The following is a 14,563-nucleotide window of genomic DNA, read 5'->3' as shown; positions in this document are numbered from 1 at the left end:
TCATTCTCTTACATTTAGACCAACTCAAATATAAAGGCATATTTTATTGTATTAATAATATTGAACTGTTCTTAACAGGTACTGAGCAAGATAATGTCCATAAATGAGGATCCCGCATATCACGGGATGATTGTACAGTTGCCTTTGGATTCTGATCATCCAATCAACACTGAAAAAGTCACCAATGCAGTATCACCTGCCAAAGATGTGGATGGGTTAGTTTTCCTTCCTGATCATTTTGTTGAGTCCTTGATGCGAAGTAGCTGCAAAGTATTTTTTACATCCTCATGTGAATATATTACAGTATCTGTATCATAGCAATGACTGTTTTACAAAACTCTGTGCATAGAAATATTCAGGTGCAGTGTATTCTTGCTCCTACAGAACTCTCTGAAATCACCTCTGCTAGTGTAGTTATAGGTAGATTCCATTAAAGTCTGTGGCATGAGGCACAAGAGGTATCTGAGAGTTTAGCAAAGGGATTCCAATGGCGTCAAAAGGCAAATCTGTAATTATCCTTAAAACCAGACTAGTACAAAAAAATTTTTGACTAGGAGTTTTTCTTTGTTATAGTAATTTACCTGTACCACTGGCAACTCTAGGTCTGAGGACCCCTGTTCAGTGGTGCAAATATTTTCTTCTCTGCTCTGTTACAGTTGGTATCATTTTGGCACTTGTTGGGCTAGATAGATAATTTACAGATGAAGCAGACTTGTGTTCCATAACAGATGCGTTGTACTTTTTTAATAGGTTAACTAGTATAAATGCTGGAAAACTTGCCCGGGGTGATCTTGGCGACTGCTTTATACCTTGTACTCCAAAGGGCTGCATGGACCTTATCAAACAAACAGGTGAAGTGTATTAATTACATTTTTTACTAGGTGAAATTGATCGTAGCAAAAGACAGATCAGTATTCCGATAATGTATATGGAAGCTGTGCTAAAATAGCTATTATGCCAGTTTAACATATACTTTTATCTAAATTGGTTTATTAACAAGTGATTTGTTGCTGTTTCCACCTGCAGGTGTTCAGATTCCAGGGAAAAGGGCGGTAGTTATTGGGCGCAGTAAGATTGTTGGTGCTCCGATGCATGACCTGCTACTGTGGAATCACGCTACAGTCACAACCTGCCACTCCAAGACAGCATCCCTCAATGAAGAGGTACATGCACTGCTTAATATGAGATTTACCTGCTCCAGTGTAAAGCCTGTGTGCTGCAGATGATTGCATTACATGTTAAACATTTCTACTATTGGCAGTATTATTCAAGCAAGTTGAATGCAAGGGAACAATGAGCAAATCCATTGACTGCTACATTTTTTACTTTTTCATAGCATAAAGACAGCCCCAAATTCTCTCCATTGCATCTATGAAAATTTCATGAAAGCACTAGCACAGCTAGCGATCAAGTGATCTTCATGTTTCCATGCGAGAATTACATCACAAGCATTTGTGCTGGTTCTTTCAAGAAATAGAGCTCAATATTGGGGTTTATGATATTATATTTATAGAGTGGAAAAAATGCTGTGGATAAGTGCCTGAGATCGCCCTGTTTGCCAGTGCCATTAAAATGGATTTTACTATTTTTTGTACGTTTTCCAGAACTTGGCTGAAAAAAGACTAGTACTCATGTGTCTTAGCGATGCTTAGTTTAAAATACCTTTATTACAAGAAAACATATACAGTGCTTGTGTTGTAAATGCTCCACATTTGTGTCATCCCTTTGCTTCCCTTTTGCTTTAGTCATGCATTTTAAGCTATGTAAGACCCAAAGCTGCTTCTGATAGGCTGGGGGAACCAAGGAGTTGATCGTGTGTTGGATGTTTACTCTGGACAATGTGATTTTTGAAACTACCTTTGGCAGAGTAGCTAAAGTCCATTCAAGGGTAACACAGACCACTAGCCCCTACTCAGAAGTTGGGTGAGCGGTTGCACCTCTGAAGTTGGGTCAACAGTTGCAGCTATGAGGTTGTGGTCAACGGTTGCGCCTCTGAGGTTGGGTCAACGGTTGCGCCTCTGAAGTTGGGTCAACGGTTGCGCCTCTGCCCTCCTCCCCCTACTGGCCAGTTATTTGTATTAAAAATGTTTAACACTGTCCTGTTCTCCAAACACATCTTCCAGGTAAGCAGAGCAGACATTTTGGTTGTTGGAGCTGGGAAGCCAGAAATGGTTAAAGGTGACTGGATCAAGCCTGGTGCCATTGTCATAGACTGCGGAATCAATTATGTCCCAGGTATTTATGAATATTCTTTATGGAGTTCGAGTGTTGGCTGTTAGTAGGCTATAATTTACCATTAAGTAATTTTCCTGGAGCATTGCTTTTTTGCGCGTCTTTGACAAAAAAAACCCTCCTTCTTTCAGACCCAAATAAACCATCTGGAAAGCGAGTAGTGGGAGATGTTGCTTATGTAGAAGCTAAGGAAAAGGCCTCTTACATCACTCCAGTCCCAGGCGGGGTTGGCCCTATGACTGTAGCTATGCTAATGGAGGTTGGTGAATCATGGGAAACTGAGGGGCACTAGAGTCCATACACAATACTGGCTCATGCAGAAATATTTGTTTATAATGGAATACATTTTGCAACATTAGTGAATTAAAAGTTCACTGTAAACTGTGATCTGCACCTTTGATCTTATAGTCTGATCTTTGGTGTTTGAGAGAATCAAGCACCAAGATTGTAAATATTCACATTCCTTGTACCTTCACAAAGAAGAAACAATGTAACAAAACATTGGTAAATGGCTTGGTGAGCAGCTCTTAACATTTGCATGGTTTGTGGCACTAATAAACCACGTTTTTGCACATATTTAGAATGCTGTTCTTTGAACTATTTTGACTATTATAAGATGCCTTCTAGCAGTGACAATCACAGCTTGCATCTAGCTTTACAAAAAGTAGTCAAAGTGTAGACTATTGTTTACACGTTTTTTTCCTTGAAAAGGTATTTATGCAAATGTTCTGCTTTATTTGTCATTACATACACCAGTTCTACTCCCGTAAAAAATGTTTTTACTAGTTTACAGCCTGCTAGCTTGCTCTCTGCAGCTATGAGCTATTCAGAAAGAAATTGCTTCTCCCTATTGTATTTCTTTTAGAATACAGTGGAAAGTGCAAAACGATACCTTGTCCAATTCCAGCCTCACAAATGGAACATAGAGTACAACAAGCTGCACCTGAAGGTTCCAGTTCCCAGGTAATGAGCAGTGTAGGTGGATATGTGCTTTATTCCATATATCTGATCTGATGCTACAGATTCATGTTCATTGAATCTTATTACTGATTTTTTTTCCCCACCAGGATGTAAGTTCTTTTAAAGGAGAACTAAACCCTAACAATTAATATGGCTAAAAATGCCATATTTTACATACCGAACTTGTTGCACCAGCGTAAAGTTTCAGCTTGTCAATAGCAGCAATGATCCAGAACTTCAAACTTGTCACAGGGGGTCACCATCTTGGAAAGTGTCTGTGACACTCACATGCTCAGTGGGCTCTGAGAAGCTAAGCTTAGGAGTTGTTGCAAATTATCAAGCAGAAAATTCAAAACGTAATGTATAACATTTCTAGATACTTCTTTAGTTAAGCTTTACTTCTCTGTGGAATTGGAGTTGTGGAGTCAGGAGCAATTTTGGGTATCTGCAGTCTGAGTTACAAAAATGTACTGACTCCAACTAACTCCTAATAACTTTAAAAGAATAGTTCAGTGTAAAAATAAAAACTGGGTAAACAGGCTGTGCAAAATAAAAAAAAAATCTTTCTAATATAGTTGGGCAAAAATGTAATGTATAAAGGCTGGAGTGACAGGATGTCTTAACATAATAGCCAGAACACTACTTCCTGCTTTGTAGCTCTTGTTTTCGACTGAAAATAATCAAATCCGATTTAAGGGCTTCTATAAAGGAAGATATGGCAGAAGCAATTCTGTTTAGTTAATTTTGGATTGTATTTATAACAGCTATTCTACATCTATATGGCAGGTTTAATTAAAGGGGTGGTTCACCTTCAAACAAGTAGTTGTTTTCAGATAGATCACCAGAAATAATGACTTTTTCCAATTACTTTCTAATTTCTATGTGTCACCGTTTTTCTAATATTGAAGTGTAAAGTGTAATTTTTCACCTTGTAAAGCAGCTCTGGGAGGGGGGGGTCGCTGACCCTGTAAACTGTTCTAAATTGATATGTTTAGTGGATACATACTTATCTTTGTCCCTGCTGAGCCGAATTACAGGCAGCTGTTAGAATTGATACAATAGTTGCTAATACTCCAGAGATGCTGCTGAGAAATGTATCAACTCAATGTTGCAAAATTGTAGCAGTTCAGAATCTGCACCTGAATTACTGAGCTGCCAGATTCAAACACCAGAGACAAACCTTAAGCTTTGAATTTAGATTTTGGGAAAACCGTAAAAAAATAAATAATGGAAAGTTATTGGAAAAAAGTATTTGTTTCTGGGGAACAATCTGAAAAGAACTGAACTGAAAAAAGTGTTTGGAAGGTGAACAAGCTTCTGATGAAGTGACGTATTAGTCACGAAAAGCGTCAAGCTGTATCTCCTTGCCTGCTTGTACTGACAATTTTAATATGGTTTAATAAAGCCTATTTTTACTTATTTGGCTCCACCGCTGATGTTGATCCGGCTATCATCCATTGTACCATGTGTCTATGACGATTGGAAGGTGAACAACCCTTTTAATATATAAAAGTTGTTTTAGGTTTTCCAGTTGTTTTTGCTTTATATAGTTTTAACTGATTTTGTTTTGGAATTAGTAAAGCGTGTGGTTTATATTTTTGAGCTTTGGCAGAGATAAAATGCCTTGTATGTTGTTTACTTAACATGGAAATACATTAGTATATTACAGGAACAGTAACACCAAAAATAAAAGCATCTTAAAGTAATTAACATATAATATACTGTTCGCATGTACTGGTAAAAGCTGTGTGTATGCACAGGTTACATAACAGATAAAACACCATTGTATTGGACAGGGCTTATCTGTTATGTGCTATGTAACCTGTGCCTTTTCTCCTTTTTCCCAGTGTGAATGGTTGCCCCCATGGCTACACAGCAGCTTATTTATATTAACTATAGTAGTCTTTCTGAAGCAAACACGTCCGTTTTATCAGTACAGAGCAACAGTACATTATATTTTAATTAATATGATACACTTTCAGTTTTTGGTGTTACTGTACCTTTGAAAACAGAGGAGTTGGAGTCAGAGGTACCATAAAATAAGGAGTCTGAATTGAGGGATTTATGTACCGACTCCCCAGCCCTGAGCCTAGGAATAGAATATACCTTGCTGTGCTGCCATTTTAGCTACCTTTTAGTTACTGTGTGCAGTGGAATAATGTCGAAAATGTACTGTGCAATGCCAAGCAGGTGATGTCTGGGAGGTAAGAAAAATGGTGCTTATTTTACCAAATTGAAGAACCAGCCCAAGTAAAAAGAACATGCTTGGTGACAGTTGCTTTTAGCACCCCACATTGTGTCTCCTTTTAACCTTTTGCCTACACAGCACCCATCTCTTACTTGCTGTAACTGCCAGGAATCAAAAAATACTTTCTTTGGTAGTTAGAGGATTCTCTCTTCACCAGTGACTTGTGCCTGCAGTAAAACTAAAGGTTCCCCTCTAGGAAATGATTTAAAATGTTCAAAAATTGTAATGGAGTACAGGTGTGGTATCTGTTATGTGGAATAATTGGGATCTGGGGATTTATGGATGAGGGTTTTTACTATTATTTGGATCAACATACCTCAAGGCTATTTAACACATTTAAACATTAAATAAGCCCATTAGGATTGTATTGCCACCAATATGGATTTATTCAGCTTAGTTTTATTGTTGCAGAGATAAAAGGAAATCTTTAAAGCTTAAAATGGAGGTGGCCATCTTCTAATTTGGAACTTTCAAGATATGTTTTTTTACATATGTGACAAAAAAAAACACATATATTGGTTCAGTCAAATTCTAATGTACGTTTTAATGTTTTATGTCTCTATGCAAGGACCTCATATATTCTTTCCCTTTCTTCCAGTGACATTGAAATTTCTCGTTCTTGCATTCCGAAACCTATTGCAAAAATTTCTGAAGAAATTGGTTTACTTTCGCAAGAGGTAGAATTATATGGTCAGACTAAGGCCAAAGTTCTACTGTCCACGCTCAAGCGGCTGCAAAACCGAGAGGATGGCAAATACGTTGTTGTAACTGGGTAAGAGGTTTTATTCTTTGATTTCTGTGGCATTTGGATGCTTTGCTACAAATTAACCTAATGTTTGTATTAGATTTCCAAGGGTTACTATAGATTGGGTTGTATGAAAAGAGGTTGGGAAAAGAGTCTGACATAAAGATAAACTCTTGTGTGATTGAAAATATAATATACGCTTCACCTAATGCAAATAAGAATAATAAATTCTGCACTCTTTCTGAAATAATCAAGTTACTCTTCCTGCAGGAGTCAGATTTTGATTGACAGGCGAAATACATTGGTTTGTGCTCCCTTTGCCTAAGCAATGTCATCTAATTGGGCTACCAGCTACTGGATGTTCCCATTGGTGGAAATTTTTTGGTGGGTTTTGTTGTGCTAATGCATTGGTGGGACTGGGTTCAGTATGCACAGCTTCTCTTTAGACAGCAGCAATATTTAACTAATTAGCACTACAATTGCTGCTGCTATGGTGCTTTGTAAACAACAGAGGCAAGACAAAAGGCTGTTCCCAATTAAATATATAAATGCTCAAAATAGCAGTACAAATATGTTCTTAATTTAGAGACTTGAGAATAAAACTTAACTATGGACCAAAAGATCAGTCGTCTTTTTATCATTCTGAGCTGATTTTAGAGCTAAAACAGAACAAAAATCTGTGTATTGTTTAAAGTTAATAGTTCATTCAACTCTTATTGAATGAATTGGTAACATTGCCAGTTGCAGTCTCTACTTATAATCTGAGGTATTCCTGCAAACTACATGAGTTTGCTAATATGCTTATTAAAATTGCATATTCATTAATAGCACTACTAATTATGCGCCTTAGCGTTTACAGTTGAGGTTAAGTAATAAACTACAGGGAGATTGGGAATCTTCACCCAAAAACTTTTTTTATAAGTAAGCCCAAGCAACTCTTCAATATACATTCATTAAAGGAGAAGGAAGGAGAAGGAAAGGCTTTAATTACCTGATAACCCCAGAATGGTGCTCCTTTTACCAGAAAACTGCCCCAGCCCTGGTTTCTTCTCCACGGAGCATTCCTCTCTTCTGCTTGTCACTATGTAGTGCACCTAACTTTTAGCAACCCTTCAGTGATTTCACCATTCCTGTAAATAAATATTTGCATTGTTTTATTCCTGTAATTGCTATTGAGAAAAGTAGTGGTGTGCAGGTCAAGAAATTCTAACCCACCCCCTCCTTATCCGTATCCGGCCCGTTATTCCCCCCCTCTATTTATAGACCGTCCTGCAGTGTTGTCACAAAGTGGGGGCGGGGCGGCGAAAGTCTATAAATTTAGGTGCCGGAAGCAGACAGCGCTAGGTCACGGGAGAAGAGCTTAATTTGGACCTGAAGGAGCCGGCCCGAACCCACCCGACCGATGGATTTCGGGCCAGCCCGCACAACACTAGAAAATAGTATTCGTTTTTTCCTTATCCACTGTTTTCTGGATTTGAGTCTTAAAACAGTGTAACACGATTTAGATTTTTTTTTCAGGTCTATTGAATCTTTTTAATCAGTAACGTTGTTTCAGCAGTTAGAGACAGGAGTGAAAAGAATTCAAACAGACAGCCTTAGGGTGGTGGCATACATGTCGCTTCATTTTCCGAAGTTGCCTGAAGTTTCCTTGTGACGCAACTTCGATACGTATGCCATCCCGCGTGCGATTCACATTCTTGCCTCCAGGAATGCATCAGTCGCCCGCAGTAGGGAAGATTTGTCGATTGGCAATTAGTTAATATACATTGGAAAGTAGCTTAGAATAACAACTTTATTTATTTTGCAAAAAACTGTTTTTGGGTGGTGGACGTCCAAATTAACAGAAATTTTCGAGATTTCCCTGAATGAGTCTGTCGACTGAACCCCTGACTCAGATCTACTCCCTGTTTACAGATTTTAGAAACAATAAATATTTGTCAGTATATAGAGTGGGTTCCGTAACTTGAACACGGGGTGTTTTTTTCAGTCGGATTTGTTTTATAATGCCTTTTTGACATTTTGGTATATTATTGGGCCACTAACTTCCCCACATGTTTATACAGATATGCAAATAAAGCAGACTGTCTTGTGTTACTCTTGTTCACAGAATAACTCCAACTCCTCTGGGAGAAGGGAAGAGTACCACCACAATTGGCTTAGTGCAAGCCCTCGGCGCTCATCTCAACCTAAATGTGTTTGCCTGTGTTAGGCAGCCATCACAAGGACCAACATTTGGGATTAAAGGCAAGTTAATGAAACACTCCAGATAATATGAATTGTTTTATATAGTGTTTATATAATGTTCCATTGCTATAAAGAGATTGGTCCTCATTCACTTCAGTCCCAGTGCAATCTTTACGATTACAAGACTACTACTGTACAGGCACACATACGTACATACATACATACATACATACATACATACATACATACATACCAGGATCTGTTTTATCTGAAGCCTGTATGTGTTAGAAAACTTACAAACCCCTGCAAGTAATGCCCTGATCAGAATCAAACCTGGAACAACCACTGTGCCATAGAAGGAACTGGATGCGGTTGAACTATGAAAAATCCAGGATTTTTGCATTACGATACAGGCCTCAAAATGTGAACGGTGTTTTTCTTGGCAAGAAACTGCTTGTGCTGTGTCATTAGATCAGACAAGTAAGCTCACTCTGATACATCTGTCATTGTAATCAATTTGACCGTTTTAAGTTTAATCAGAGGCTTTAAGATACCAATACATTATGACACGGTCAGGAATGTATTTGCCCTTAAATTCTATCTGTTCACTACCTATTGAGTGCTTGTTTTTCCTTACATATTAATAATATTTTAATTTCTCAGTCTAAACGGGTACTTTGTGCACTCACAGCTTATTTAGTTTTATGGACATAAATCGTACATTGCATATTGATGTTCTGCCAACGGAAGCATTACAGCTAATGAGTAACAAGAACAGCCCTTTCCAATTCTCATAAATGTAATCAGTGCACATTTTATTTCTCTAAAATCTAACAGGAGGAGCAGCAGGAGGAGGATATTCCCAGGTCATCCCAATGGAAGAGGTATGTATCAAATGCAGCACTACTGTTTTGTATTTCAAAGGTAAACAGAGTACAGGTATGGGACCTGTTATCGAGAATGCGCTGGACCTGGGGGTTTCCGGATCTTTCTGTAATTTGGATCTTTATACCTTAAGTCTACTTGAAAATCATGTAAACATTAAATAAACCCAATAGGCTGGTTTTGCTTTTAATAAGGATTAATCATATTTTAGTTAAGATCAAGTCCAAGGTATTTTGTTTTTCTTATTACAGAGAAAAAGGAAATAGTTGTTGAAAATATTATAAAATTGAGACTATGGGAGAAGGGCTTTCCGTAATTTTGAGCTTTCTGGATAACAGGTTGTCTGTTAACGGATCGTATACCTGTACAATATTGTATTGGGATACACAGTGAAGAACTTTGGCCCCACAATTCTCCCCTGCTCCCAGGTTACCCAGGCCTTTTTTATGTAATGGGCCATACAGCATGGATTGACTTCTTGTTCACCAATTAGACAACCCTGAGTCATTTCAGCTAGTAGGGGTGGAGAAGCGTGCTAAAAGCAGTCTGATGCTTGGTGATTAAAAGGGCTGAACAGTAGGCAAAATTCTCAGTTCTAGCACACATAGCAATTCTCAGAAGTCAAAGATATGATCAAAAGCCTTCCAAATCTATGCTGGGATTTGATTTATTTCATCTTTTTGTTGGCTTTGTAAAAGTGTGTATTGTATCTGACTGCCACATGTGATAAAACATAACGAAGAAGAGAAAACTATTGTTGGAACTCATTTTTCATTTTCTTGTGGGCTAGGATTTTGATTGTTAAACTCAGTCTTCACATTAAAGGATTTAATAAATGATATCGAAATGATTTGTAGCGGTGATAATAAACAGCAATTTGAAGCCCACGGCTACTCTGGAAATTACTGTGTCTTGTGCGAAACATACTGCTATTTTACTAAGCAATATCAAGTTCTACAGCACAATAAAATAAGCAGAACAACTGAAACACACATACAGGCTGTTGTTGTAGATTGTACCTGCTATTTGAACCCATTGATGGTGCAGACAATGCTCAGGGGTGCTTCAGGTACAGTCCATTAAACTAGTATGCAGGATAACTGTTAATATAGTCTGTCTAGAGAAGCATTAAATCCGAGATTTCAGCCGCATTATAGCCTTATATTCTGCAGGATTCCAATTCAGCAAAACCAAAGTATATGATCGAACCAAATCCAAATCCTTAAAATCTAATTTACATTTGCAAATGGTTTGCTATTCCTCTGAATCCTTTGAATTTTATATTTAGCCAGATTCAATAAAAGTGTATTCCATGCATCCCTAGTGCTGTCCCATGGTTTCATGAATGGTTGGCCCAGCCTGGAGGTATACCAGGGTAACATTTTAAAATTCCCTTGTCTGAAGTCTCAAAAACTCTTGTGTTTAAAATTTTTTTTTGCTTTTATTCCCTTTATTTTAGTTTAACCTTCACCTAACCGGGGATATCCATGCCATCACTGCTGCCAACAATCTGGTTGCTGCTGCTATTGATGCCCGTATCTTCCATGAACTGACACAGTCTGACAAGGTGGGAAGCCTTGTGTGCTTGTGTGTACAATTTTAAATTCCCAGCTTGTAGAGCATGTTCCATTACTGATCCCTCTCCACTACTATATTTAGATACATTTTCCTGGCCTATAAGGCAGCAGATAGCAGGAGGAGCAAACTACTTCAAACTTGCTGTCTGTCACAAGGAATGGCAGTTCCTCTCATATTTACCTTTTGTGTTTTAGGCTTTTTGCTCTGAAGAGCCTATAAAACATGTTTTCTGTTATATGTCTAACTAAAGGCAAAGAAAAGGATTTGCCTTTTTGCACAGTAATCACTTGGTGCTGCAACCTTTAGGCGAGCCCTAGCTGCTCTCCAAGTATATGGCTTATTAACCTGCTTACAACACTGACCATTTAAATTTGATTGGTCAATTGACTTATATTGACTGCTAGACCATTTAGACATACAAGTGAGCTTGGGATGTAATTTTAGTGATCTGTCGGATCTTGATTAGTCTCTTCAATGCTGCACAAAGTTGCTGTACTAAAGACTTGTAATGATTCACTGGGCCAAACAAATAGAACCGTAGCATATCAGAAGTATCAATTGTTCATGGCCAGCTGGAATTCTTTCCAATAAAGAAAAATGATTCTTTGTGCAAGCCAGAAAGTCACTTGTTTTTTTGTTTATTTTTTTACCTTTTTTTTATTTTTATTTACTTTTTTGTCTTTGTCTCTGCTGTAGGCATTGTATAGCCGGCTAGTTCCTTCCAACAACGGAGTTCGGAAATTCTCAGATATTCAGATCAGAAGACTTCGGGTAAGCATATACAATGTAATAAAAAAAAACATTATCTGTCATTCACACTGAGCACTCACACGTGTGTTCCCTCAGTCTAACTGAAAACTGATGAGGTGGCCATTTTTCTCATTTAAATGTGCAGACTGAGGCTTAGAGCAATTGCATTCACTTCAGTGGCAGGCTGAGTTGTGAAAGGTGTTTCTTCACCAGTGGATCATATGTTTGCCCCCCCCCCTTCTTTGGATTTCCTCAATATTTTATTTATAAGTGCTTTACCTCTACCTCTTTTGCATTCTTTAGTGTTTTAAGTCCCCCCCCCCTCAGGTCCTTTTGCCCTTTATCAAAATTTGCTGTGTTGAAGACTGTGTTTTCTGCCTTATATATGACTGTCCCAGTTGGTGAAACAGATATAGCTTTCATCTGGGCAGAATGTGTGTTATCCAGCCTGTGGTTCCTGACACATCGTGCCTTGTCACTCTTTTTTTTAGAAGTAGGGGAGATACAGTTGAGCTTTTTTTCTTTCTCTTTGAATACAACTGCTGCTCTGTGGAGCCTTTCAAAAACCTAGCCCTTAAAGGAGAAGGAAAGTCCTTTCACCCTTGGAGGTGCCAAATGTTAGGCACCCCCAAGTGAATCTATTTACTTACCTGAAACCCCGGACCGGAGCTCCTATGAGCAGAAAACTGCACCTAGCACCACGGAGCGCTCCTCTTCCGGCTTCTTCTTGCTTTAAATTTCCCGGGGCAGACGCATGTGCAGTAGAATGAAATAGTTTGGCTTTTCACTCTAATGTGCATGTGCAGCCGCGAGAAGAAAGAAGAAGCCGAAAGAGGATCGCTCTGTGGTGCTCACTGGAATAACCCCGGGCAGGTTTCTGCTGATAGGAGCACTGGCCCAGGGTTTCAGGTAAGTAGATACATTCACTTGGGGGTGCCTAACATTTGGCACCCCCAAGTGTGAAACGATTTTTCTTATCCTTTAAGCATGTGCTCTTAGGATTAGTTTTGCCCGTCAGTAGAGCAATTTTACAAATGCAAGCACACATCCTCCAAAATAAATCGCAGTGAGCTCTCATTACTTTGTTTGCGTTAAATGCCGTGTGTTCTCCTTTTGTAATTCATGGGCAGGATGACTAAAATAGATTTCATGATATCTGCTGGTGATTATACAGTGAGTCACCAGATTAAAATGGAGCTTGTTTGTTCTTTAGGCCCCTAGAGCTGTTTAATACGGAAGCGATCTATGTCACACCAAAGGCAAACAGTGTAGTGATCACATGGAGCATTGAGTAGAGCAAGTGAAACTGCCAATCATTCCGGGCGAATTGCATTTAATGTGCACAGAGCAATAACAGCCTCTGTAATTTGTTCTGTAATTCTGCTCTTCATGATCAGTATATGTTCTGCAGATGCCTTTCTAGAAAGCTTATTTGGCAGGCACCTTTAGCTCAGTCTGAGTTTTATTTTGGCATTGAATTAGACTAAAAATAAATTAATCTTTCATTTGGATTGTGTATCAGTACAAAATCTAACGACCTGCAGTTGCAGTAGGTTTTTTGATGCATAGTGGTCACCAAGTAATTTCCACAGCTTCACCCAGACTGTATTTGTACATTTCCGATTAAAATCTTGGGGTTTATTTCTATGCTATGTTTTTCCAGCCTATATTTAGAAAAGGAGTGTGTTTCAGTGATCTGTCTTTCCTGGCAGTAATCTTGTATTGAATGAAATCGGTCAGGACTTTTCATTTTGCATTGTATCATTTTATTCTTCGAAAAGGCAGTGCCAAAAGTATGGACCAGATGGTAAATTTAATTTGTGCAATCCAATTGTTTTCAATGTTCTTCTCTAACTTCATTTGCACAGAGGCTGGGCATTGAGAAAACAGACCCTGCGGCTTTAACAGAGGAAGAAATAAACAAGTTTGTCAGGCTGGATATTGACCCAGACACCATCACATGGCAGAGAGGTACAAGATAAATGTGCTGAAAGAGCCCTACCTGTAATATGGGCACCCAGTTATTAACCTCTTCAGTACCATACTACTAACACATTGCTTTGTATTGTAGAGGTGGTGGGGGCCTGGGCTATGATGTAAGAGTGAAGGCCCAATATAAAATGATGTATTTCAGACTGTAACATGCCAACTGTTGAAATACAATTCATAAAATGTAAATATGTTCCACAGTAGGCACCCTTTCAGGCAGCCCTAAAGCAGATCACTAGCATCACAGCTATAGTATCCCTTTAACTTGGAGATCTGGATATAATAATATGGGTGGTTGGAAGTCTCTTGGGTGTCCACTCCACATAGTGCTTCTTACTCATTGTGTTGACCTTTGTGTAACAGTATAGACAGAAATGCTTTAAATAAGTTCGTTACATGCATAATTGAAATTAGTGATTATTCTACTGTGTAAAATCAGCTGGTATGTGGGAACAGATGGCAGATTTGGAATTGTCTTTCTGTTTTCATTATTTTTCTTTAATAACTGAATAGCTTTATTTTTTTCTGTTATAAATAACTAAAACAGGAGGCGTAGGCTAAAAAAGCAGCAGCTCTATGCCTAGCCATATGTAGAATAAAACCAGTGCCTGCTCTGCACTACATAAGAAAACATCTAGTTCTGGAAATCTGTAGCCTTGTGGAAAGCCTAGTATGGGAAGATGTAGCATACTACTCTGCGGCTGTCTTTGAATGCTGGAAATTATTTCTCTCTAATAGCAAGGTCTGCAGGTTTTACATTTTCTATGGCACTGGCTTTTGCTCTGGCAGTGAATTTAGTCTCCAGCTGTCAGCAGCTGTGATGTGGCCATCCTCAAAGCTGAATACATCTATTTACCCCTAGAATTTCCCCACAGCAGGGTGTGGTTTGACGCTGACAGTCTGCAGGAAGCCGTAACAGCATAAGCCGAGATGCAAAAAGGCTGACTTCTCCATGCAACTTATATGGAGCTGCAGCCTTGGTGTCACAGTGA

The 14,563-nt window shown here is 38.6% G+C and overlaps 1 protein-coding gene across 1 annotated transcript in view; it reads left to right on the top strand.

Moving 5' to 3' along the window:
- mthfd1.L (methylenetetrahydrofolate dehydrogenase (NADP+ dependent) 1, methenyltetrahydrofolate cyclohydrolase, formyltetrahydrofolate synthetase L homeolog) overlaps positions 1-14,563 on the top strand; it is a 35,237-nt gene that overhangs the window by 9,170 nt on the left and 11,504 nt on the right. Inside the window, exons 5-16 of the mRNA NM_001087105.1 lie at positions 79-215; positions 751-851; positions 1,027-1,163; positions 2,124-2,235; positions 2,364-2,491; positions 3,098-3,195; positions 6,039-6,212; positions 8,293-8,429; positions 9,207-9,253; positions 10,714-10,821; positions 11,529-11,603; positions 13,451-13,553. Of these exons, the coding sequence (NP_001080574.1) occupies positions 79-215; positions 751-851; positions 1,027-1,163; positions 2,124-2,235; positions 2,364-2,491; positions 3,098-3,195; positions 6,039-6,212; positions 8,293-8,429; positions 9,207-9,253; positions 10,714-10,821; positions 11,529-11,603; positions 13,451-13,553 (1,357 nt within the window). The remainder of the gene's footprint in view (positions 1-78; positions 216-750; positions 852-1,026; positions 1,164-2,123; positions 2,236-2,363; positions 2,492-3,097; positions 3,196-6,038; positions 6,213-8,292; positions 8,430-9,206; positions 9,254-10,713; positions 10,822-11,528; positions 11,604-13,450; positions 13,554-14,563) is intronic.

Source organism: Xenopus laevis, chromosome 8L (assembly GCF_017654675.1).
Source record: "Xenopus laevis strain J_2021 chromosome 8L, Xenopus_laevis_v10.1, whole genome shotgun sequence".
NCBI classification, from domain to species: domain Eukaryota; kingdom Metazoa; phylum Chordata; class Amphibia; order Anura; family Pipidae; genus Xenopus; species Xenopus laevis.
The sequence above is the reverse complement of the archived record's forward strand: the minus strand, read 5'-3'. Positions and strand labels throughout refer to the sequence as shown.